Source organism: Melanerpes formicivorus, unplaced genomic scaffold (assembly GCF_026170545.1).
Source record: "Melanerpes formicivorus ecotype bairdi unplaced genomic scaffold, bMelFor1.0.p_v2 SCAF_1, whole genome shotgun sequence".
Classification (NCBI taxonomy): Eukaryota; Metazoa; Chordata; class Aves; order Piciformes; family Picidae; genus Melanerpes; species Melanerpes formicivorus.
Window position 1 is genome coordinate 40,999,258 of NW_027142353.1, and position 26,500 is coordinate 41,025,757.

Below are 26,500 nucleotides of genomic sequence, written 5' to 3' on the forward strand. Positions count from 1 at the left end.
CATGGAATACCCCTTTGGCCAGTTTGGGTCAGCTGGCTTAGCTGTGTCCCCTCCCAAGATCTTGCCCACCCCTCAGTGTACTCTTGGGGCAAGGAAATGTTGGAAAAGCACAGCCTGGATGCTTGTTCAGCAGTAGCCAAAACACTGCTGTGTTATCACTGCAAAACACAACATTAAAAAGATGCTTTGAGGAGAATTAACTCCTACTCAGCCAAACCCAATACAATATAAATAGGTGCATCTTTGCTACTTTGTGGCATATAGCAAATACGAGAAGAAAAAAAAGACATTGACAGATTTCAAAGCAATTGTTCTTGTAAAACAGTTCCTTAATAGCTATATGAAACTCAAGGAAGCTTCACAGTGAATTTGGCAATGCTTAATGGTGATTTTACGACTGAAGTACTTAATGCGTAGAAGGCATACCTGTGCCTAGGAGGCAGTAATGGGAGAAAGAGGCTGCTCTTTCCTTTGCACAGATTTGTGAGGTGCAGCAGTAGTTTTTGTGTGCATGTGTGTGTTTGCACATGCCTCTGCATTCACGCATTTCAGGTTGTTCCAAGATGCTTTCTGTTTCTTTTCTCATTCTTTTGGGTTCTCCAAAAGAAAATCGTGAATGGATTATGCCCTAAGGTGCAACTAGGCTATATTTACACAACATGTTTGTTTAATTTGTTCTCTTTTTTTTGTTTGTTGGTTGGTTTTTGGTTTATGTTCTGGGTATAGTTTTTTTTTATTAAAAATCAAAACTCTTAACACAGTGGGAATGATGTAATCTTTTACTTAATCATTTTTGACCAATACAGCTCTGTACAGTGAAGAGCGATTAACAAGCTCTTCTGGGCAACAGTGTGTCAACTGTCAGAATCTTTGATGGGTGTGCTCATCATAATCTCTGACAAACATACTCATTTCAGTATTTGCTGTCATCCTATACACCACCTGCCTGATCTCTTCTCTACAGAGATCAGATTGCAAACTGATAGATTAAAAAAAATGAAATAAAATCCATTGCACAGATGTCAATTGTTAGGAATCTGATTTCAGGTTAGCTCTCTTAACTGAATTAGGCCAAATATTGTCTCTGATAGTGGTCAATAGTGAACATTTAGGGGAAGAAAGATTATAAAGCTCATATAAGCTTTATTTTGTCTAAAATTTTGGTGTTGGGATTTTCAGCAGATTGACATGACATACTGTGTTTAATAGCCCTTGTTCTCCATTTGCCTAACTCTGTTCAATCTGTTTACTTTCCAACTCCTGCAACACCCCAGAGCATTGAGTTTTTCTAATCTTGTTAAAAAAAAGTATGTTTTTCCCCCCTGCTCTCTTGTGACTTTCCTTTGCTGTGTGTTCTGTAACGGTTCATTTTGGAGCCTGTCACTACAAGACAGACATTGAGGAGCGTGTCCAGAGGACAGTGAAGCTGGTGAAGGGTCTAGAGCACAAGTCTTACGAAGAGTGGCTGAGGGAACTGGGGTAGTTTAGCCTGGATAGAAGGTGGCTCAGGGGAGACCTTACCTTTCTCTATCACTACCTGAAAGGAGGTAGTAGTGAGGTGAGGATCAGTCTGTTCTCCCGAGTAAGGAGTGGTAGTAGAAGAGGAAATGGCCTCAAGTTTTACCACAGGAGGTTTAAATTGGATATTAGCGTGGCATGACTGTGCATGTATTAATGGGGAGCCTGATTTGGTGTTGGGGTAGGCAGCAGTGTTCAGCTTCCCTGGCAGGGATATCCAAGGGAGCAAACAGACCATGCCTGAACTACTCACAAGTCACAGCTTCAGCATGAACAACTTGTCATTTTTACTGTTGTGGTGCTGAGGAGGTGGATGGTGGAAGAGGAATCTCAGATGACTTTATTCTGCTGTGGCCTGAGCACAAGTTCAGTTGTACTTTCTATCAATCGCGGAGCCCCTGATAATTGCTGCATCCAGCCCCATGCCTAGCAGCTGTGCAGGGTAAGAGCCTGCAGATAAGGAGGCTAACCTCACTAACCAACTAGAGTTCCACATATAAAACATGCCAATTGTGCCCATTTTGCATAGCGTTGTGAAGTCTTAAATAGAGTGACTCCGCTATAAAGGTGGTTTTATTTGTTTTGTTCAATTTTACAGTCAACATTTTTAGTTGTAAACTCTCCTTTTATCTCCTTGTTTCATAGCAGAGATTTTATTACTGCCCTTGACAGCATGAGATTCAGTTGCAGCAGCTATGAAGAAAGATGTGGTGAAATGCCTTCCTACTTCCATGGCTTTTAGGCATTTATGTTCAGTGCAGGAGTGGAGAGGGATGGAGTGATCTGCTTTGGAGTCAGATTCATTATCTCACACTATTGCAGCTTTGGGAGGTCAGCTGTGATAGTTCCTTATCCTCACAGGATAGAAAGGATACGATTTTCCTGTACTTTCTGAATATGCCTATTCAAGTACCAGTGCTGTTTGTGATCCACTCTGTAGGTTGGCACCTTTTTTCCTGTGGCCCAAAAAACCTACTTCCATCCAGTTACTCAGCTTTAGTGCAGCTTGAGTAGGACATGCTTTCCACTGGGAAGAATGGTGGTCTAGTCTTACTCATTTTAATCTCATTCGTTTAATCAACAGGGAGGAAGAGGAAGGCTGAATTCAGAGGACTGTTAATGGTTAGTCCTGATCGGTGTGTCACCTCATTCAAAAATTATAAAAGCACTTTGGCTTCAGCTTGCTTGTTGATGAGAAAGGGAACCTTGTATGGTCTTTAGGATGTATCTCCTTAATTTCTCAAACTGGGTGTGGCATGTTAGAAACCTTAGCCAATTACAATTAACCTTTGATTCCCCTTTTCAAGGCAGCATCAGTCTCAGTGGGCAGGTTTGCCATTTAAATTGTCATTGCTGCACCTTGCATTATAACAGGAAAAAAAAACCCAGCAGTGTTTTGGTTTGCCTCTGTATGTAAAAATAGGCAGACGTAATTGGTATCTATTTCATTATTTCTCCCACCTTAATTTGGTGATAGAGAAATCTAACACAGTATTTATGTTTTTGTAAATGTATTTTAAATCTGACTGAAAAACTTCTCAATCCCTTTGATGCATTGTAGGTTACAGATTGTAGTGCATAATATTAAGTTGACTGGCCATTAAAATGAATTTAAATTCATTAGTTATTAAAGCAAATTTTGTTGTCCTTTTAGAAAGTCTTTTAAACTAAACTAAAAAAGTTTCAACAAATCTTCTAGTTAATTAGGATAGTAGTACAACCACTTGTCTTGTGTGAAATATAAAAACTCTGGTAGAATGTCAGTATTAAGCCAATGATTTGGAATATCCAAAATACTGAGTGCTGACTGTGACAGTACATTTCCTTTTAATTGTTCTGATCCAATGATCCCCTTGATGCCCTTTCTTCAGCATCCACATTATTTTCAACTTGTAAATGAAAACCACGTCTTCTCAACTGAGGAAAAAAATAATCAATGTTTCCTATAGGAAAATATTTCTGTTCTTGTTTTCTCTTATCCTTTGAGTAGAATAAAAAGATACAACTTGATGTTTTCTGCCTTTTGCAGTCCTTCAGGTTTCATTAGTGATGCAAAACTTTGCAGCAGAACGGTTAACCTCTTCAAAGCATTATCTGGAAGAAATAAATGAGTCAAAACAGGTAAAATATTTAACACAGACTGCTGCCACTGTTGATTTTGTTACTATTTGAGATGTAGAAAAACAAGTACAGTGAAACCCACTTTATTAGCAAGTATCAAAATATTGACTGAGTATTTTAAGCAAGTATCTTGCAGAATACGAGAACTTTCACCTGTGCTATCAATAGAAGACTAGCTGTGATACTAGTTCCTTACCTGTGTTTTTTCATAAAGGCAAGCGTGAGTGTACCTGGAGATCAGAGAAGCAGACACAAGTGGGCAACTGCTGGTAGACAGGACAGTGACAGCTTCACTCGAGCTAGTGCAGTACTAATTATTGCCTAATTTTCAATTAAGTAGTGACACTTCTGTGTTTGGTATTTTTACCTCCACCCTACCTCCTGCTGCAGTGCAGTTTCATAACTGTACAACAGCAGGACAATACTTAGTGACTTTGTGCATCACAGGCATTTTTCTTCTGTTGAAGTCCACTTGTACATCAGCAGGAAGGGCAGCGAGTGGCAAGGTCGAGGGATGCGCTTGGGAGACTTGGATGCAGCTGCCTGCTTTGCCGGAGGCTCCCCACGTGATGTATGGCTGCTCTGCGCTGCAGCTCTGAAATGTCAGGGCTTTCAGTGCTTGCTTAACATGAGCTTATCGCGAGGGTAGATACAGTAAAGACTGCAAAACACTTAGAGCCAAGGTAACGTGAATCATACCAGTGCTTAAAATAGAAAGCCCAGCTAAACGCTCTCTGAGGTTTTTCTGCTCAGTCATATCGATGAAATATGTGCAGGCTGCTCCTGTTTCTTGCCGGCACTTGGCGCGCCTGTGACTGCAGTCTCCTTGCAGATACAGTGCACATGGCCATCTTCGAGTGTCAGACCCCCTGAGGGAGCTCCTGGGCAGCCAGCACCTTGTTTACCAGCTTAGCACCGGATGGGATGACTTGGTCCATTTTTAGTAGCAGTACATTCACATCATTCTTTCATCAAAGCGGACATTGTCCTTAGCTTCGTCTTTGTTGAGTAAGTACACGTTGGCTTGTGGGGGTTTTCTTTTTTCTTTTGCCCCTCGATTGTTAGATGCCTCGGTGTTTATGTGAGGTATGAATTTTTTTCTGAGAGGCCTATAAAACTAATAACATACAATCTGTAATTGCATCTTCCTGCTGAGGGCTCTTTGGAGTGGACATACTCCCTGAGCATGTGTAGCTGGGGTAGGGGTTTTTTTCAACAGCGCTTGGTGTTTTTCTACAACGCGCAGTGCATGCATGTAGAGTGCCACGTGCAAGCTAGCTCCTGTCTCCTGGAGGTAGCCTTCAGGGATTAATTAGGTGCTGTGGAGTTTCCAGCAGTCTGACAAGAGGCAGTTTGTTTGCGTGATGCTGGCCTGAGGAAGTTAGAGCCGTCATGGCTTCCCTCTGGCAATATGGTGCTCCTCCCTGCCCAGTGGACCTGCCTGCACTGTTGGCCACCTCAGCCTCCTGCATTGACAGGTTGTGTGGCAGCCGAGGTGGTGACGTTACACAGGCTGCCTGTTCTTAAAGCCCTTGACTTTCCTGCTGGCATCTTGTTTCTTGTTTCATTGCACCAGGGACTTTGTTGCAACCAACAGGGAGGGCAAGGCCAAATGGGTATGTAGAAAGGGAGCACTGGTAGGGTGTCCCACCACCCACTGCTGCAGGCAGTCTTACCCTCTGCCGAGGGCTGTGCCCTCATTTTAGTGTTTCCCCTGACTGGGAGCAATGTCACAAGGTGAACTAGGAACTGGTAGATGGGTGAAGAACATTCGTGGGCTGCAGCTAGACAAGACATGCCTCAGGCATGCGAGCATGGCAATGCCAGGCAGCACCAGGCTGGTTGTAGTTTCAGGGGAGGAAGTGCCTTTTATTTTCTTCTTCATTTTTACTTTGCTTTAAAAGCAGACTTTCACTAAAATGCAATATGGTCTTTTGAAGAAAATATTTATTTATTTGCTTGTCCAAATCTCTACTGTTGTTTTTAGGAAAATGATAGTTGTGTTACTGAACAATTCGTGTGAAAACAGTGTTGTATTGAGGGGTGGAAAGTAATTATGAGGACTGAAACAGAGAGAAGAGCAGAACCATGTATGCATTGGTGTATTTGCTTGAATTAATGACTGTCTGATCTTGTTTTAATTTTTTCAACTGATTCTGCCCAGATCAGTATTGTCTCCAAGATGCTAATGCTAAAGCTAGTGTTTAATGGGTAAAAATATTTCTGTGTCATCCTGGCCCACCTGACTGCTCCTTGTGCAGGCCAACATGGGCAGCTTGCTTGGAAAACAGGGCTGCTTGGTCAGTGCTAGTTGTTGAGGAAGCACAGGGATGAGACTGTGGTTTAGTTTCTTTCTAGCTTCTTGGAGGGTTTCTTTTGAGGTAATGATGGTGCTGCATGTTGCTCTTCTAAGAAAGATTTCTGATTTTTAACAAGCTTCTTGGCCTGAGGCAATTTAGCTGAAGGCCTCTGGTGGAAATCTGTCCACCCTGCTGTCACAGTGAGTCGACGCACACGTGTGACATCGGCAATCAAAAGCTGCACTTCTGTTTTCAAGGTAGGGAAGGCAGTTATTTGAGGTGTGGTATATTTTATTGTGTTGTCAGAGCATGTTATAAATGTGAAGTAGCATCACTTACCCTCTTTTTAATACTCATAAAGCAAAATGATGGGCATTAAGTGCTTTGCACTAGACCGAATGATTAATCATCATCATAGAAGGGTGTGTGAAATTATATCAGGGTTCCCTTTTGGCCCATAATCCACAAATGAATGTGGGGGGGATTATATTTGGACTTTCTTCATCCTAGTTTTATGATCTATCAGATTACTTTAGTTCAGAATTTAATTATTTCAGGAGGAGGATATTTTGTACTTTTTATTTTCTCCTCATTTCTAAACCCTTGATACCTTCGTGGCAGCTGACAAATTGCCTTATATAAAAAGATAACTTATATGGAGAACACAGTTTGACACTCTGTGCATTTCATACAGAATTCCAGATTTCTTAACATGCAGTTATTTTTCTGCTAAAATCATTTAATTACCTAATGACAAAGGAATCAGCTGTCATTGATAGCACTGCTTCTAAAAACTGGCACGTTTCCTTCTTCCTGTGTTGAGTTTCCCCCTCAGTTCAGGAAAGATGTTGAGTTGCTGGAACATCTCCAGAGAAGGGCAACAAAGCTGTTGAGGGTTTTGGAGGACAAGCCCTATGAGGAGAGGCTGGGGGAGCTGGGGCTGCTTAGCCTGGAGAACAGGAGGCTCAGAGGAGGCCTTATTGCTGTCTACAACTACCTGAAGGAAGGTTGCAGCAGGTGGGGGTTGGTCTCTTCTTTTGGGTGGCCAGCACCAGAACAAGAGGACACAGTCTCAAGCTGCACCAGGGGAGATTTAGGTTGGTTGTTAGAAAGTAGTTCTTCATAGGCAGAGTGATTTGCTATTGGAATGGGCTGCCCAGGGAGGTGGTGGAGTCACCATCACTGGAGGTGTTTAGGAAGAGATGGGATGGGGTGCTTGGTGCCATGGTTTAGTTGATTAGATGGTATTGGGTGATAGGTTGGACTCGATGACCTCAAAGGTCTTTTCCAACCTGGTCTCGTCTGGTCTATTCTATTCTAATTAGAGATAATTATGACAACCATGACTTAATATGAAACAGCAGCAAGAAGTTTTATTTTGTGGTAAGTCCAGCACAATCTTCAGAGAATAACTCAAGATTATGTTTGGGGGGGAAGTATGAAAGTAAGGATAGGATAGATGTGGTCACCCTGTGATGGGGTTCTTAAGTAAAGCAGAGGTATATTGCTATTTTAAAGAATTTTCTCGTTAGAGTGAAATAAAGAAGCCATGTTACTCTTTTTGCTGAACTTCCTTTTCTGTGAATTGTTTAACCTTTCAAACCTTTTCAGTGAAGCAAATATTGCTAATCCAAGTTCTGAGTGGGTGTTTTTTCCAGTTTATATAGCCTTTTTGTGAGATTGGGTAGGATATTAAAAGATAATAATAAAAAACCCAAACACAAGTGATCGGTCTTCCTCTAGTTATTTGAAAGGTTGTATTAACTCCACTCATATTTTGTAATTTCCCTGGCAGTTGACTATGAAATTTGACCTATTTAAATGGTTTTACTGTACTACATTTCCTGGAGACCTTTCAAGATAATTTGCTTCCTAATCTAAATTTAACAGTTACATAAACCACATTTTGAAGCCTTGGAAAGTTCTACCTACTGCCTCTGCTTGCCTTTTTTTTTTTTTTTTTTTTTTGGGTAGATGAGCCATATTGTAAAAGTATCAGTACAGAATTTTAATCTGAGATTTGCATGTATCTTGTCATTTGCTTTTCATGCAAAGATGCTGTTTATCATTATAAGATCAAGAAAGTGGATTTTTGTTTTTTCCTTTTTCCTATTTGAAAGTTTCCTTGGTACTGTGGTCAGTTGCATTTTTGTCAGTCTGCTTTAAATCTGAAGAAATAAAGCCTCACAGGTCTATTGTGTCTAAATGTATGTTGCAGTTCCTTGAATACCTTGGTTGCCTTTTCCTTCTATGTAGGCCTTAACGGGTACTGAAAAATGTAAGTGTATGTTTTATACCTTTCTCTGCATAAGCTGAAGCCAGGAAGGAAGAACTGCTATTTCCTGGAGATACTGTTTTGTTCAGAAATCTTGGCTGGACTTAAGGACTCATTCTGTATACCTGTCACTGATGTCTTGCCTAATATGCTGTGTGAATTCAGACTGAGCCACCTCATCCTTCTTTCTGCTAACTCTGTTACTGGTGAACTACGCTGAGGAATGTGTCAGAACAGGAGGATAAACTTAACCATTTATTTGGTAAATGTAGTAGTTGTTTACTCTGATGCTAACTGAAAAGGGAAAATGATTGTTGCTCTAGCTTCTGCATGTTTGAAATGGATTTTTGCTTCGAATGAGGCTCAAATTTTGGGAACTGTCTGCTGTTTACATGTGCTGTTTGATTGATTTGTGGGTTTGGGTTTGGTTTTTTTTTGAGTAATGCATGGTAACAGGCTTTGCAGAAATGAGTAGTGCCTTAAGTCAGTGCAGCATGGATTCTCCTTGGGGAGGCGAGAGACTATTGGTAGAGGCAAGTGTCTGTTTCTTGTTTAGTTCATCAGTGCAGGTATTTGTGAATAAGGGAAAAAGAGCAAACATGATTTAAAAATCATTAGTTACAAAATATCTCCTCCAGATTTTTAGAAATATCCTTTTAGTTCTATTCTTGCATGTGCTGTTTAACTTCAGCCAGGTGAGTGCAGGGTGGCTGTTTCTTGGCTTTCTGTGAAAGTGCTGTGATATACTGGATCCAGTTTTGCTGTCAGGGCAAAATTCCCAATATGGGCAGAAGCCTTCAGGAAACCTGGGGAATTCTGGCAAGGTGGTATTGCTGCCCATGGCTGAGGAGAGTGTGTTTTCTGGGGTTATTTTTGGTTGAATAGCTGGAGGGTTCAGAGCATTTTGATCTGTTGAGGTGACAGTAAGGATTGAGACTGATTTCTTTTTAAGTTCAAAGTCTTGTCTTAAACTGTTGTGAGCAAATTAGGGATATGGATGCAGCCACAGTTTTGACAAGTCAGAAATGTGACAGGTGTGGAATATGATTCAAGTTTAGAACTGCTCTGGTAATAGTTATTTAAAATTACACTACAAAATGTTCTAGTGCAGTAATTTCCTGGAGAGTTGAGTATCCTTTTGTTTACAACATGGTGATTTGTTAGTGTCTTCACTGTATTTTAATTTCCATTAAAAAGAATCCATGAAGGTGAGTGGTTTTGGCCTTTATGTATGTTGTCTTGCAGGTGATTGAGCAGTTCTTCTGTGGATTTAAAAAATGGGGGGGGGAAACTGAAGCTTTATATCAAGAGAAGTTCTTATTTTTAATGATCGTTTTTGGGTAACCTGTGCTCAACCACAGGACTTGATCACGTTTTGAATCCACCACCAAAGTACTCTGTCTCAGTCCAGAGCGGGAAAGAGACTCAGTTCTTTTGAATATTCCTGTGTTATGAAATTAGAGGCACAAACAAGGCCAAAATATCCACAGTGAGGCTATTTATTAACAGAATAAAGTGGATGGATCAGATGGGGAGAGGGAGAGAATAGAGAGTGAGAGAGAGAAGAGGAAAGGAATTATATTACCACACCCTTCACCCCCCAGGACAGTTTGGGTCTGTGGAGGAAGGCTGCTGCAGCTTTGGAAGGCTACTGCAACTTTGGCATGGAGGAGATGTTGTCCTTATTGGCTGTGCTGTCCTCGGGGCAGTCTCTTCAGCTCCATGAATTGTAGCAGGTGGAAGTTCGGACATGGAGAGAGGGTTCCTCTTCTTCTGCTTCTTCCAGGCTACATGGTGATGCCTCTGTCATTTTTTTCTCTCCTGGTATTCTCTCCATTTTTCTTCAGAGCAGTGTTACCCTGGTCTTTTCCTTCTCTCATGTTTTCCTTCTCTCGTGCCAGTAGTTGCTGAGATCTTTTATACAGTTTTTAGGTATGTATATTCCAGAGAGTATGGATAGCAGTGGCCTCTGCCCATTATTTCCAGGGCAGCTGCAGTCTGGTAAGCAATCTTTATCTATGCACCTTCCAGAGAGCCGTTAGCCAGCGGCAACTGCCCAGTACACATCGGCTATTGTCTGGGCAAGCAGCAAAGGTGGTTTTATCTTTGAGTCACATCAAGAGAGACAAGACTTAGTCTCTCACATGCTTCTACTTAGTTTTTAAGGTAGTGAGAGTCATTAGTCAGTGACTGTGAAATAAGGATTTTCTTGGAGCTTTTTGGAGAGCTGGAGGCACTTACCTCTTTGCAACAACATTTCAGGACGTTGCTTTGCATGCCTTGTTTTTCTTAGCTTGTGCGTTGGAACAGCTAGATGGTTTAAACGTTGAAATTAAGTTCTCAAAATCCAAACAACAAGGCCAACTCGCACGTTTGCAAAATGCTCGGGTGAAAATAACAAAAGTGAAAGGAGGCTGATTAGCTGCCTGCTGTCCAATATTTCTGTCAGGATCTTATAATATTAGTGACAGCTCACGTGTGGGTTTTTTATTTATTTCTATATATAGATACATATATATAATTTTTTTGGAGTACCATCTATTTCACAGAATCACAGAATGTTAGAGGTTGGAAGAGACCTCCAGAGATCGAGTTCAACCCCCCTGCCAAAGGAGGATCTCCTAGGGTTGTTCATACAGGAATATGTCCAAGTGGGATTTGAAAGTCTCCAGAGAAAGAGACTCCACAACCTTCCTGGGCAGCCTGTTCCAGTGCTCCATCACCCTTCGTGTAAAGAATTTTCTCCTCATGTTGAGGTGGAATCTTCTATAGTCAAGTTTGCATCCATTGTTCCTTGTCTTATTACTCTGTACCACTGAAAAGGGATTGACGCCCTCCACTTGACACCCACCCCTCAGGTATTCATAGACACGGATGAGATTCCCTCTCAGTTTTCTCTTCTCAAGACTAAACAGCCCCAGGTCTTTCAGTCTCTCTTCACAGGGAAGATGGTTAAGTTCCCAAATCATCCTCGTGGCTCTCCGTTTGACTCTCTCCAGTAGATCCCTGTCTCTCTTGAACTGGGGAGCCCAAAACTGGGCACATCGTTCCCGGTGTGGCCTCACCAGGGCAGAGTAGAAGGGGAGAACCACTTCCCTAGACCAGCTGGACACACTTTTCTTGAGGCTGTTACTTAATTTATTTATTTTTTTAAACTATTACATGGAATAAAATGTTTCTTAACTGTTACAAAATTTACTGAAGTTTTCCTTTTGTGTGTAAAAAGAATACTGTTAACTCAATTTTCTTGTGATGTTGCTGCATGCCATTCGTCATAACAGGTACTCTTGAGGCAGGGTCTTCAGGCACATGTTGGAAAAAAAAATAATTGTACTCCTTTATTCTAGGCTTCATTGTCACCATAGTTTTCAGGGGTGAAGTTAGAGAAGGAGTAAAGCTAGGATATATAGAAATTGTACCCATTTCTATGGGATTTTTGATTCTGTTGGTTTGGGTTGTTGGTTTTTCTGCTATGCATGAATTGCTTTTCATTTCTGCATTTCATGTTCTCAGGCATATGTGTCTGCCTAGTTTGGTAATTTGTGGGGTTTGTTGTTGTTTGTTTGTTTTGGTTTTTTTTTTCCTTTTTCACTTATTCACCACGCTTTGCAAGTGATAAAATATAAATGTGAGGGAAGAAGCAGGAATTGGGACAGGGTTGTTTGCAGCCTTGCTCTGAATCACATCACACACCTAATAGTATTGTCTGAAGCTGAGGGATAGAACTGAAGAATGATGGACCACTTGGGGGAGAATTGGGCTGAAGTAGGGAAAGGTTTACCCCAGTTTCCATGTGGTGGGGTCTGGCTTTTCTGTCCTGAGTGGCTGCTGATTCTTCTGCATTCTGCAAAGGTGAAGGAGCAAGATGGGAGCTTTACAAACACAAAGTGGGTGCTACTTTGAGATGCCTCTGTAATGGCTAAAGAGTTAGTGAGCCTTGTTGGTGAGCCTTTTTGATGGCCTCTCACACTTTTGGATGGAAGTGAGTTGCATGGCAGTCCCCGATGTACGCAAGAGTACAGCAAAGGAGTCTCAGAAGCAGAACCGGAGCTCCCTGCAGAGGTGGTCCTGTTAAATGATGCTGAAGCTGTTACTCCTGCGTTGTGCTGGGGCATACGGTGAACTTGCAGCATGCTGGTCAGTTTAACCTATCTTAGTGAATGCACCACATCTGTCATTTGTTGTAGCTCTGTGGGCTCTTACACATTGTTGTAGCTAACATTACAGCAAAAAATCGGATGGGAATCCAGTGGTGGGGACTTCTGCCTTGAGTGACTGCCTTTAATGTTTCTGTCTCCTGAGGCAGAGAAATGTCTTGCCTGCACTGCTACAAATCCAGTTCTCAAATAAAACTTTTTTTCTTTTCATACGGAGTTATTGGCAGAGGTGTGCTTTCTATTCTGAAGATTTTGTTACACTTGCCGTTTTTGCATGAGCTGTCTTTGAAGTAACCATTTCTTCTCTGCTTTCCTAGTTGCCCAGGCAGAAGTCCAGGCTTCCTGGGTGTTCTGTTCTGCAGTCGTCTCTCTTAACCTTGTGTTTGACCCTATTTTAATTGAATGTTCATGTTATGCTCTGCAGATAGATGTTTTTAGTAGGGAGTGAAAAGGTTTTATTGCTGCATGTTTATATAGACTATAAGAGATGAGAATTGGCTGCCATAAGCTTTCAGCACCTTTTAACAACTACTCAAATATTCATCTGAACATAAAATTGAAGCAAGCAGCAAGCCCTCCATACTGCTTGGCACATTTAGATGTGTCTTTTCAGCCTCTCCCAAGGTCTTGTAATATGCCTGATGGTCTGTAAGCCAAGGCTATTTGGAACTGAAGAGTGCCTGAAGAGAAGGTGTTGCCATGGGCAGTACCTGCTCCTTTTTAGGGAAGGTTGTGTGCTCTGGAGGGCTGGGTTTGGCTGCTGGAGTACAGACTCTCCATTTTACTTGTTCTTGATTGAAGTCCCTGTTTTTAAACTTACAAAAGTTGTCAAGATAAAAGTAGTCTTCTAGTTCCAGTTCCTCCTTTCTCTAATTTCCTCACTACCCAACAATTAACTTCAAGTCCCATACGCCCAAACGTGTACAAAAACATGACCTTCTGGCCCAAGTGTCTTCTACTTGTCAAACAGCTTTTGCTCATGAGACTTGTGGGATTTTATTCATCTGACTGGTGCCTGCCCAGGAAACTTAACATTGCTAGCTGGAGGTGAAGTTCTGTGGTGTTTCAATAATTTTCTTTTTGATATAGATACTCTGTTTGACACTGATCTTTACATACAGCATGTCTGCCTTGCCTCCCCAAGGTTGCTTGAGCTGTAACAAGGTGAATTAATGTGAAATTATTTATTTAATGAGAGTTCATAGCTTGACAATCATATAAGTGATACCTTTTGACGTCCCATCTTGTTGACCACTATTTGTCTGTCTTCTCCCCAAGTTAAATACCTGACTCAGAAGTTCTGTATCTATTTGTTTGGAAAATGCACACATTGCTTCCTTTTTCTACTTTGAGGAGTTTGAACAATGTCTTTTTTTATATAGCAGATAGGCCAGAAGGTCGTTTTGAACTTTGAGTGGTCATTGCATTTAAATTCAATAGACTCAGTTTCTTAAATATAAAGGCTGCTGAAGATTTCCATTAAATGAAACACTTCTGCTAGAAACAATTCAATGCAAAGGCTCTTTAAAGCCTTTGGACAGGCTGCTCTTGTCTAGAAATCTTGTTTATCCCGTGGTGTTTGGATAAGCTCAAGACCCATTGTACAGTAACTGATGTGGATGGTTTATCAGATGGGGTGTTTAGTTGTGTTGCTGTTCTTTTAACAGCATGTGGGTTTTGTTTAGGAAATGAAGCTGTCTGCATTTCAGGGGTGCCCAGGCTGGCAGTTCAGATACTGCAGGCATTTCAGGTTCAGCTATCTGTCACCTACTTGTGTCTTATCCTTTGCTAAAAACCCCAAGCAAACCAAAATCAAAGCCCATAACAAACCCCAAAGTTTTGTTTGTTCTTGCAGAATAATTTTTTACTATCTTTCTCTAATGATAAGCTCATTCAATCCATTAAAGTGAGAAGGGTGATTTTCATTTACTACTGGTAGTTGTAAGCTTTTATTGATTCTTAAGTAACAAATGTAACATTGAATATTAGAGAATGGCAGGGCTTATAAGCATGTATATGGATTTCTGTTGGCACTTGTTTAGCATATATAGATGACCACTATTTCGGTCTTTATTTTAAGTAGTTGTGCAGAATTTTCTTCTTCCCCATTTTCTGTAGGTGTTTCATGTTCAAAAATCAGTTTCAAGAAGCTCAGTACACTTTTGTAGCAGAACTGGTGCAGCACCATGGGAGTATTTCTTAGAAATAGCCTTGATCACTTCTCAAACTTGTGAAAATCACATTTCTTGTGAACTATGATGATAAGACTATTGAAATGAAATAGCATTAGTCATCATTTTGTGATGTTATACCTATTTAAATTCGACCTTTCGGTTTGCAAGGGTGCCTTCGGGGTGTCTTGCCTTTGTAAAAAGCTGAGGTTTGTTTTTTCTTTGTTTTAAATTTTATTAAGGTGAGTTGCATTTCTAAATCCTTGCCATGTTGTTCATCCACCTTATTTCCTGGCCTCCACCCGTCTCTCAGCTAGTGATTGCCACCATGGCAACTCCTTCCTCTAGCTGAACAGATGGGACATTGAATCTCCTCTGAGAGCAGAGTGCCGCTCACACCCTGCTGGGAATCAGCTGGCAGGTTGCACTCCTTTCTGCAAAATTTAAAGCAAGCTCTGCCCAGCAGAGGCATGCTGGGTTTGCCGGGTGCTCAGTTTCACAAATAATACTGTGGTCGAATAGTTGCTTGCAGAAATACAATGTAGTATCTGAACTGGGATTACTTCAGAGGAGCTTTGCCTTTGGTGTGAAGCTCTTGGCATCAGCCAGCAGTCAGGGATTTTTCTGGTAGAATGGTTGCTGTAAACTTTTTTTTTCTCTTTAGGATGCGTCAGGATGAAACGCCACAGGCATCTAAGCACCAGTGACAGTTCAGACAATGAGAGTAAGTAACACCTACCAGTTTTCTTTTGGTCTATCACCCCCTTGTGGTTTCCTTCTGTGGCTTGAGGGCAAACTGTTTCACCTCTTATAATTAAAAAGAAATGTTTCTTGTTTGATTTCTTTCTTGCATTCGCTGGTCTTTGGTGTTCTGAATCCTGTTATGGGAGGAAAATGAAGCAAATAGCCCTGCGACCCTGTAAATGTGGAGGGAGTTTTGAGTCTACTTAGAATTTGAAAAGAAACTTTTGTGTCTCTGCCTTCCAGAAATGGGAGTGTGGGGGGGTGTATGTGAGAAATCTGTAATTCAAGAGAAATTTTACTGTCGGGGTCCTATTTTGTAATCGTTATTTTAAAAATGAGTTCTGTTGTTTCTTGTTGTTCAGAGTCTCAACTTAAAATTGCAGAGCATGGCAAGCTTCTTGAGCCTCTATACATTAAGTTAAAGTAATAACTAATATATCGATTGTTAGATTGTCTTATGTGGCCAGCAGGAGCAGGGAGGTCATTCTTCCCCTGTGCGCTGCACTGGTTAGGCCACACCTTGAATCCTGTGTCCAGTTCTGGGCCCCTCAGGATGTTGACTTGCTGGAGTGTGTCCAGAGAAGGGCAACAAAGTTGGTGTGGGGGTTGGAACACAAGCCCTGTGAGGAGAGGCTGAGGGAGCTGGGGCTGCTTAGCCTGGAGAAGAGGACACTTGGGGTGACCTTATTGCTCTCTATAACTATCTTAAGGGAGGTTGTAGACAGGCAGAGGTTGGTCTCTTCTCGCAGGCAACCAGCACCAGAACAAGAGGACACAGTCTCAGGCTGCACCAGGGGAGGTTTAGGCTGGATGTTAGGAGGAAGTTCTACACAGAGAGAGTGATTTCCCATTGGAATGGGCTGCCCAGGGAGGTGGTGGAGTCACCATCATTGGAGGTGTTCAGGAGGAGACTTGATAGGGTGCTTGGTTGCATGGTTTAGTTGATTAGGTGGTGTTGGATGATAGGCTGGACGTGATGATCTTGAAGGTCTCTTCCAACCTGGTCTGATCTGGTCGATTCGATTCTATTCTAGATCTATTCCACTTTGGTCAGTTAGACAATTTAGCAAAGTTGTATTTTAAATGCTCTTTGGCACACATCTGCCTGAGGTTACATCTTCCCATTTTATCTGAGAAACATAAAACCCTGTATGGCAAGGCCTGAACTTAAATAACGTTTTGCCCAGAAGTGTCTAGCTGTTAGACTGTGATGTTTTGCATCTCATCAGCAGCACCCTTTATTATCATTAGCTTTTTGTTTGATGGGTTGTTATTGTGGTGTTTTGTTGTTTGGGTTTTGTTGGTTGGTTGGTTTGGGGTTTTTTTGGGGGGGAAGGGGGGAGTTTAACACTCGTCAAACTCTGTCCATGATTTTGTGCTCCTTCTGCTTTTTTATGGAAAGGAAAAGATGAAGAGTGGTCTGCCTGATTGTTTCTGTTTACACATGCTTCTATTGGGCAGATCTGAATGTACCCATAAATTCCATGTGCTGTGGGGAAGCAGGAAGAGCTTTAATCAAGCCTACAGACCACCTAAGAGTTTTTTGCCCACGTCTTGTCAGAAAGTTATGATCATTCAAGAGGTTGGAGCGCCTTGTGTTTTAATGGAAAAAGAAGTTAATTAAGTGAGCTATAATGGTGCCTGTTTTGTTTTTTTTATTTAACAGGTCCCTCCACTTCCTTTTCTTCTTGTTCTAAATACAGGAGCAAGTCAAAAACACCAGCAAATGAACAAAAGAAGCCTGCTGAGGTAAGAATCAGGGTTCAAGATTGATTGCCGGTAGCTTTCTGTTGTGTAGTTTTCATATTTCTACGTCTTGAAATTGTGAGCTTTGGACTAGTGCCAGTGAGTCCTTTTGTCACCTGTCAAATTCTCCATGAAACTCTTTTCCCCACTGTGTATTACAGGAGCTCCAGTGTTTGATGTCCCAAAATCATTTATGGCATTTGCACATGGTAACATGTAGTTCTTTTTTACCCTGAAATTTAGTCTCATTTTGAAATGGAAAGTGCTGGAGTAGTTGTATGATGTGAGAGCATATCACAGGAAGAAGTGATTCACAGGCATGTGTACGGGAAGGATACTTTCTGCTTTAGGATAAAACAAGGGCGGACTTAAGTGGGTAGGATATGTATGAACAGAGCTTATTTATCTTCTGCCACTTTCTTATTCTTGACTTTTTGCTGTCAATAAACCTTTTTTACCCTGCCATTCCCAGCTGCTAGGACTTCTATAGGGAGGTCATTCTGCCCCTGTACACAGAACTGTTCAGGCCACATCTTTGAGTACTGTGTCTGGTTCTGGGCCCCTCAGTTCAGGAAAGATGTTGACTTGCTGGAACGTGTCCAGAGAAGGGCAATAAAGCTGGGGAGGGGTTTGGAGCACAAGCCCTATGAGGAGAGGCTGAGTGAGCTGGGATTGCTTAGCCTGGAGAACAGGTGGCTCGAGGGAGACCTTATTGCCATCTACAACTACCTGAAGGGAGGTTGCAGCCAAGTGGGGGTTGGTCTCTTCTCCCAGGCAACCAGCACCAGAACAAGAGGACACAGTCTCAAGCTGTGACAGAGGAGGTTCAGACTGGATGTTAGGAAGAAGTTCTTCATAGGAAGAGTGATTGGCCATTGGAATGGGCTGCCCAGGGGGTGGTCTAGTCACCATCACTGGAGGTATTTAAGAAGAGACTGGATGGGGCGTTTGATGCTTGCTTTCTTAAGGGCTGAAGTCAGCTAATAACTGCAAATGGGAGAAATGTTTCTTCTAGCTAATTACCCTTACTTACTATCGCAGTCCCTCTGAAGGAGGCCTTCAGCATGCTACTATGTCTGTTGATGCCTGTTGTTACTGAAAAAAAGAACAAGAAAACTCATTTTGCTTCTCTAGAATGTGAAACTGAGAGTTATGTTCCAGAAGTAATTTTGTATACTATACCAGCAATGTTTTAATTGCTTGAATGCTACTGTGAGAAATTGTATCAACTATAGATTGTGCTCATACAGCAAAAGCTATTCAGCAAATGTATTTCATGCTTAGTTTCTAAATACTGCTAAGTAAGTAAGTTTGGCTTGATAAGAACAAGGTAAATGTTACAGAACATGTTCTTCCTTTGGAAGCTTAGTTTTCTTCAATTAACCTGTGATGAAAATTCACAGATTCATTTCTAAAACTGAATCTTGCCATGAGTATTTCAGTGAAAGCAAAGTCGGTCAGAAATAGCTATATAGTGTTATATTTACAGCCACAAAGGTTAAGAACAGTCTACTATACTTTTTACATTTAATATGTTGATCTGAGGATTATGGTTCTATAAGAATTTTAAACTTGAAATAGCTTGTGTCTACTGAGGTCCTGTAATGGTTGCTCATGTTTGCCAAGGATGTAGCTATTACCAGCCAAACTGAGCAAATGGGAATTGAAACACACATGCGGCCAGACTTGTTGCTGTTTCAAGTACACCTCAGTGCTGGTTTCTTACCAGTCCCTACTTTCTCCCAGCCATCCAATTTTCTTGTACTTCTTCCACTTAGGGATTGCCCTATTACTCTTTTCTTTGTCTTTGCTCTACACTGTCTTTGTGTGCATGTACATTATAAACAACAATTATGAAGATGAGGTCCATGTCTGTAGTGCACAAGTGCTCTGCTTATGTAACTTCTAGGAAAAATGAGCTGTGTTTTCAGTTCCTTCTCTTGAGATGATCTTTGCTGCTTTATACCTGTTTCAAGACAAGGTCTTGAACCCTTTAATGCTTGAAAACATGAAACTTTGAAGAACAAAATCTGGAATATACACTTGGAATTTAAGAAGCATATTTCATAACATCATCTTTCCAGTAATACTGGCATCTTTTTGTCGTCTTAAGATTCCCCTCCTGGAAAAACAAAACAAAACAAAAAATCTCCCAAAACTTAGAATATCATAGTATCAGTAAGAGTTGGAAGGGACCACAAGGATCATCTAGTTCCAACCCCCCTGCCATGGGCAGCGACACCTCATGCTAGATCAGGCTGGCCAGAGCCTCATCCAGCCTGGTCTTAACCACTTCCAGGGATGGCGCCCCAACCACCTCCCTGGACAACCCATTCCAGGGCTTCACCACTCATGGTGAAGAACCTCCTCCTCACATCCAGTCTGAATCTCCCCACCTCCAGCTTCATTCCATTCCCCCTAGTCCTATCACTACCTGAGATCCTGAGAAGTCCTTCCCCAGCCTTCCTGTAGGCCCCCTTCAGATACTGTCATCTTCTGGAGATGTGTTCTGAGTACAATAACTAAAAACTCCTGGGAAAAAAAATAAAATCCTCTGGGAAAGGGAATGGAAGGCGGCAGGAGCGCGCTCTGTGGCGGCAGGAGCGCGCTCTGTGGCAGCAGGAGCGCGCTCTGTGGCGGCAGGAGCGCGCTCTGTTGCTTGTACGTAAGACTCTTGGCCATCCTTCCAGTTTTTCCTTTCCTTCTGCTAGAAGCAAGCACTCCTTCCAAGCCCTTGAAAGCATATGTTGAAGAGTGTATTACAGGAAATGCTGTTGTCAGCAGAGCATTGAAATTGATTATTTATGCACCAAGTGGTGACAAGGGTGTAAAGCAAAGACTAAGGAGAGACCCTACCACAGGACCCCCAAAAATCATGTTGTAATTCCAGAAGTTTTTTGTAGTAATAGTTGTCTAATACCCATTAGATGGAGATTTAAAGTCTTCAGGCTGTCAGCATCTCTTTAGCAAGGGCTCTTTAGCAATTTGGCATTGCTCTCCTTTCATTCACCTCTGCTTGCCAGGCAGCAGACTGTCTTGAGTTAGTGATGCAGAAAATTTAAAAGGTCAAAGCTATAAATAGCTGTTTGGGAATATATTTGCTTGTGGTCTTCATACATTATTTTTTCTTTCATGCTATTAAGCTGGGCTTTCTCAATTAAATTGCATGAGAATACACAGCCTTTTTCCATTTCCAACCCAAGTACCAGGGTTCTCTCTCCAAATAAAAGTTTGCTTTTGGCACTGTATCCAACAAACAAGTTAGTGCATCTGTCAGTTGCTTCACAGAACTTGTCTGTGTGCGCATGGTCCTCTGTGACAAGTGGCTGCATTTGAGAACTGCTGTGTCTTGAATTGCCTCCCAGATGCTTAAGAATTGAGTTGAGTGAGGGGATAGCCTCCGTGGAGTGAGGTCATCTGTTGCTACCATGGGGCAAAGGGGTTGCAGTCTTACAGGTGCATGTCAAAGCCCATTCCCAGAACTTGACTTACCCCAGGGGTTTACATCAATGCGGAAGGGATGTGACTAGGTCAGACCTGGAGTCTACATACCCTGTTCTCCAAGTAGATAAAGAGAACAAGGGAAGCCTGTAATGATGCTTCTTCAGGCTACAGTATTTCTCTGCATCATTTAAAAAGCAAGACTGACTCTTTGTAATCCAGAAGGGGACACTGCTTATCCCAAACTACTGAAATGGTAACTTGAAAATTCTGCTCTCCGATTAGCTTTAGCATTTGTTTTGAATAAATAAACTTTGTTAAGGTTACAGACACACCAGCAGTATAATCCGTAACAGTTTTTCAGACCTGTATGATTGTTGGCCACATGCCATTCATAGTGCTGCCCCTCATGGACTTAAAGGTAGACAGGAGGAGCTTGCAGGCCTGAGCAAAGGCTGTGTGGGAGTAGCAGGGTAGGAGGCAGTTGGATGTCTGGCTCAGCATGAAGCCTGTACTTTGCAGTTTCCTGTCTTGGTGGAAGCTGCAGCAGAAAATGATGGTATAGTAGTTGGAATCATTTTTGCAGGGAAAACCTTTTAGCTGGACTGTCCTGAGTGACTGTTTTTTTCTCCTTAGACTAGTGGGGTCATAGAAGAACCTAAGAGATCTTTAAAATACTGAAGCATATATAAAATTTTTCCCCCCATTTTTTTTCTCCCTCTTAAAGCAATTAAGTTAGCATTGTGGGGTTTTTAACCCCTTCTTGTATAACATGGTTAGTATTTTATCACTCTTTGCAAATAGGGTTTTGAATTTCACAGCCATAGAAGGTTTTAATCCTTCATTGCTGATAATGATGGCTGTGTTACCATGTGAAATGCAGCTTATCTTCTGGAAGTAAATGATCTGTGTCATTACTTGGGCATGTAAAACTTTTTAGTGGCATTTAACTGCTGGATAAATTGTCTTGATCCTGAGGAACACCTTGTAGGACTAGATTTCTTGGCAAAAAATGGGTTCTTTTTGCTCTTTCAAAGTGATGGGTGGTGTTCTGTGAATGCATGGACAACATGGTTAAATCCTATTACTTTGCATGTGCCACTCACAGTATCATAGGAGCATGTTGTTTTGTTGTGCTTGCTTACCTCAGAAAAATCTGAAGTAACTTGGGCATCTTTATAAGCTTCTTAAGACCTCTGGTGAATGTGCCTTATGCATTTCAATGAGCTGCTTTTTATCCTACTTGTGTTAGTTGATCAAAAAAAACAAAAGGCAATACTTCAATGTAAGTCAGAGACATGACCTCTCTGGTTATTGTGGTCATTTTTGCTTTGAGATAACTGTCTTAAACTATTTGAACTGTTAAGTTAGAGGTGAACTGAATTCCCCATCCCTGGAGATGTTCAGAAGACATATAGATGTGGTCCTGAGGGACATGGTGTAGCACCAGACTTGGTAGAATTAGATAATGATTGGACTTGATAATCTTAAAGGTCATTTTCAACCATGAGAGTGGTGAAACCCTGGAATGGGTTGTCCAGGGAGGTGGTCGAGGCCCCGTCCCTGGAGGTGTTTAAGAGCAGGCTGGATGAGGCTCTGTCCAGCCTGATCTAGTGTGGGGTGTCCCTGCCCATGGCAGGGGGGTTGGAACTAGATGATCCTTGTGGTCCCTTCCAACCCTGAATGAAACTATGAAACTATGAAATGTTTCTATGATCCTTGCATGTGAAAAGCTCACTTGTGAACAGACTGAGCTATTTCATCTTTGGAAGTGAATGAGCAGATGTAACAGTAAAGTATGAATGGTCTGGAAACTGTCTTTGTTATGGAAAAAGTGGGGAAGTAAGGTGGGGGAATTGGTGGGCAGGATATGAATGAACCCAAAAGTTAGGAAATCTGTAGCAATTAAAAGGATATCCTTTCTGTGCATCATGTAATTAGACGGAAGCTCATCTGCTACAGGAAGTTGTTGAGACTGGGAATTAAATTAGATTAAAAAAGGAATTGGACAGATGATAATGAGTACAGATTTTTCTAAATATCTGTATAAATTAATACAATTTAAAAAATTTATTGTTAGGATTAATCCTAAAATCCAAAGCTTATGTCTGATTAGCAACCAGAAGGAGTCTTGACGTGTTCTTGCACATTCTTCTGGCTCACAAGATACTGTCAGAGACATAACATTAGATAGGGCTGATTTAGTATCTGACTTCATGGATTTTCTACTACATGCTTGTAAAGGAGGATGGGAAGATTCATGGCTACTTAAAAGAAAAGCACAATATTTCATTTGCTTGAGTCCTGGATAATCCATAAAATAGTTTCAGGGAGTAGGTGTTCGAACACTGGGATTTACTGCAGTAAACATGCTCTGAAACATATGTACAAAGTTGAAATGATAATCAGATAATATGTGGCTGCATTACAGTTGTAGTAGGTCATACTATAATTTAGTACAATGAACTGTTGGCTTTATTATTTACAGTCTGAATTTGGGTGTAAAGTGCTGTTTTCTAACTGTTTGTATTTTTCTTGAGGGTGCTCTGCTTGAGAACTACAATAGCAGAATAAGCTTTAATGCTTATGAAAATAAAAATGTTACTAGATCCTTTCAGAGGTGAATTTAAAAAGACTATTTGCCCTCCAACATGATGAAAAACTCTTGTGTTACTTGTTTTACCAAAAGTACCAACTGTAGTTTGTGTGTTTGTTACCTCGAATTTCAAAGTTGGGTTCTGAGATTTAAAAAAAAAAAAATCCAGGAAATATTTGCTATTTAAGCTTTCTCTGCTTAGAGAGAATATTTGCCATCTTTCCATGCTGTTTTCCATGAAAGATTTCTGAAATAGTAGTACACTCCAGCCTTTTAAAAATAGCGGCTCTCCCTCTCTGGGTAGTGGCTCCTCTGGCTCCCTAAGCAATGGGCTGGAGCAGTGTAGACTGAATGGAAATCAGTGCTGCTGACTTGCTCACTTGGGTGCTGGGTGAAAGGGAAGCCTTAGGACTGAAGCAATTAGGTGAAGTCTGGCAGAATTCCCACCTTGATTTTAACAGCAGAGCAGTTAACCCATAATTTACTTAAATCTTTGAGCTGTGGTTCCCAGTTGTGGCACAGGCACCTGTGGCAAGCAGTATAGCCTTGGGGAGGGTTTCAGTGTAAGTGGGTGGCCAGAGTAGCCAAAAGCTCAGTGTTACAAGGAGACATACCACTTTTAATTCCAGTCTTTAGAAATAACACAATCCATTTGCTTTCCTTCACACATGCATTTGGGCAAGTCAAGGTGAATGAGCAATGGCATCAGTCGGTTTCAGTAGTAGCATGGAGAAGGGTTTTGGAAAAGAGATTTGATTTTTAGTCTTTTTTTCTCTTGTCTTTTTTTTAAGTTTGGTTTATTTAAATATGGTTTTGGCTTTGCAATGGTCACAAAGGTCAAAAAGTGCCTGATAGTCTGCACAGACATAGGAATTGTTCAGTGAGACTGGGGTTTGTTAGAAGGCTGTTGAATTGTCGGGATGCACTCTCTGTCTCTGATGCTAGTATTTTCTGTCATTCTCTGTAGCATTACTTCTATCCTCTCTGATATCTTCAGTACATAAAGCTACTTCACATGAAGTAGTGTTCTTTGTTTCACAGCCTTGATTTATTCACAGAGTAAGCATAGGAAGGTCCTGTGCTGCCCGGGGAGGTGGTTAAGTCACCATCCCTGGAGGTGTTCAAGAGGAGATTGGACGTGGCACTTGGTGCCATGGTCTAGTCATGGGTCTGTGGTGACAGGTTGGACTCGATGATCCTCGAGGTCTCTTCCAACCTTGGCTATACTGTGATACTGTGTGATACTGTGAACATTATATATTGAAGATTATATGTTTTCATAGTGCTTCCAGGAATTTGGGTTAAAATTGTAGACAGCTTTTGGTAAAGCATTTATAAATGAATTCTAAGTAGTTGATTTGCCTTGGACATACTCTTCTAACATAATTTCCAAATAAGACTCAGAAGTCTGAAAAACAAATAAGACATAGGAACCATATCTTTCCTTCACAGCCCCAGGATAGCAGTTTTGCTGGTTGTGTAAGTGCTGGGAGGGAGCAAAGTATCTTTATTTCTGGATAATTTTTGTAGAATTCAGCTTTTAAAGGCTTTAGAGACAGCAGTGTCTTTTTTTTGCAGTGGTGACTAAGAAGTTCTCATTGCCTCAGGAAATCCAGGTGGATTTTTACTGCAGAGCGAAAAGCTTTATGTTGACCAAAGAACAAATTTTCCTGCTCTAGATTTAAGTCTTAGCTCTAAAGCATGAAAATAATTATTAGAGTTTCTCAACAGAATGCTTAATATGATGATTATGACATAAGCAAACAGATTTTTCATTTACGTCATTCAAAGTGCTGCACTGCTTCAGCTGAAAATAAGAATTCTGGGCAGCAAAATGAAATGGCAAGTTCAGATCAAACAATCTTGCATGGTAAGCAGGTCTAAAACTCATCTCATATTTCATGGTTTCAATTGCTAAAAACATTTTCTGAAAAATCCCACCATCACATGGTACATCCTGCAAATGCTTACAGCTGTGGGGAGTTTCCCATTTCTGTCTGCAGGGGCCTGGATCTGCTAGCTGCAGCTCTTGCAAGGCCCTTCTGTCGTGGTAAAGACATGCAGCCCTAGCTGAGTCTGCTCATGAGTAATATGGCCAGATGGGAATGCTTTATTAGCCTAGAGGTGGCATGCTCATTTTTCAAGTGTTCTCAATATGTATGATATTGCAGGTAATAATGAAGGGTTGTGGTTTACATGTGGCAGTAAATAGAACTGTTCTGGGTGACTGAAAGATGACCACTGCATTTCATAGGCTAACTGTGGAAGGGAAGGTACTGAGAAGAAACTGTGTGCTGTGGAGTGGACTGGCTGTTGCTTTGTGGATACAGTTAGTAAAGGAGCCACATTGGTTTTCAAATATGCATCCAAAAAAAAACAACCACAAGGAAAAGCTGGCTATCGGAATCCTGAAGGTGTATGTCAGCCCTTTGTTGAGTTGGCTTAGTTCATAGCCTTGATGATGACTACTGAAGTAAAATTTGTCATAAAACTCTTAAGTCCCTTGGGTGTTTTGGTTTACTTCCACTATAAAGGAAAGGAAGCTTTCCAGTACCTGAGAGGAGCCTACAAGAAAGCCAGGAAGGGACTTTTTACAAGGGCTAGTAGTGACAGGATGAGAGGGAATGGATTGAAGATTGAGGAGGAGCAGGTTTAGGTTAGATATTAGAAAGAAATTCTTTGCAGTAAGGGTGGTGAGACACTGGAACAGGTTGCCTGGGCAGGTCATGGATGCTCCCTCCCTGGAGGTACTTAAGGCCTTGAATAACCTGTCTAGTGGAAGGTGTCTCTGCCTATGGCAGAGGGCTTGGAACCAGATGGTCTTTAAGTTCACTTCCAACCCAAACCATTCTATGAATCTGAAATGTAGTGTTCTCATATGGTGTCCACTGGAGCATTTTGCTGCTGGAAGACCCTGTTTGGCCATAGGTGAAGAAAGGAAGAACGGTGAGAGCGAGACATTGTAACGATTCCAAACATCTGCAGGAAATCCTCAGTTGTGCGGTTACCACAAGTATGAACAGGCAGTGCTTAGGAAGACTTTGTGTGTTTTGGGGTTCCTCAAGGTTTCAGCAGCTATGTTAATATTGGTTAAATCTTTGACTTTCAGTGGTATGCCTATCAGAATTCAGGATCTCAGGTAGTGATAGGACTAGGGGGAATGGAATGAAGCTGGAGGTGGGGAGATTCAGGCTAGATGTGAGGAGGAGGTTCTTCACCATGAGAGTGGTGAAGCCCTGGAATGTGTTGTCCAGGGAGGTGGTTGAGGCCCTGTCCCTGGAAGTGTTTAAGCCCAGGCTGGATGAGGCTCTGTCCAGCCTGATCTAGTGTGGGGTGTCCCTGCCCATGGCAGGGGGATTTGAACTAGATGATCCTTGTGGTCCCTTCCAACCCTGAATGATACTATGATAGAAATTTTGAAAATCTGGAGC

At 41.5% G+C, this 26,500-nt stretch overlaps 1 protein-coding gene across 4 annotated transcripts in view; it reads left to right on the forward strand.

The window, feature by feature from the left end:
- Positions 1-26,500, forward strand: part of JADE3 (jade family PHD finger 3) — a 72,444-nt gene that overhangs the window by 20,054 nt on the left and 25,890 nt on the right. For 3 of the 4 annotated variants that reach the window (XM_068141004.1, XM_068140997.1, XM_068141013.1), the window contains 2 exons: positions 15,207-15,266; positions 16,953-17,035. In XM_068141004.1, coding sequence (XP_067997105.1) covers positions 15,218-15,266; positions 16,953-17,035 — 132 coding nt within the window. In that variant the 5' untranslated portion in view covers positions 15,207-15,217. Of the gene's footprint in view, positions 1-4,580; positions 4,648-15,206; positions 15,267-16,952; positions 17,036-26,500 lie in introns of those variants that run through there. The other variant, XM_068141023.1, reaches the window with a different exon arrangement.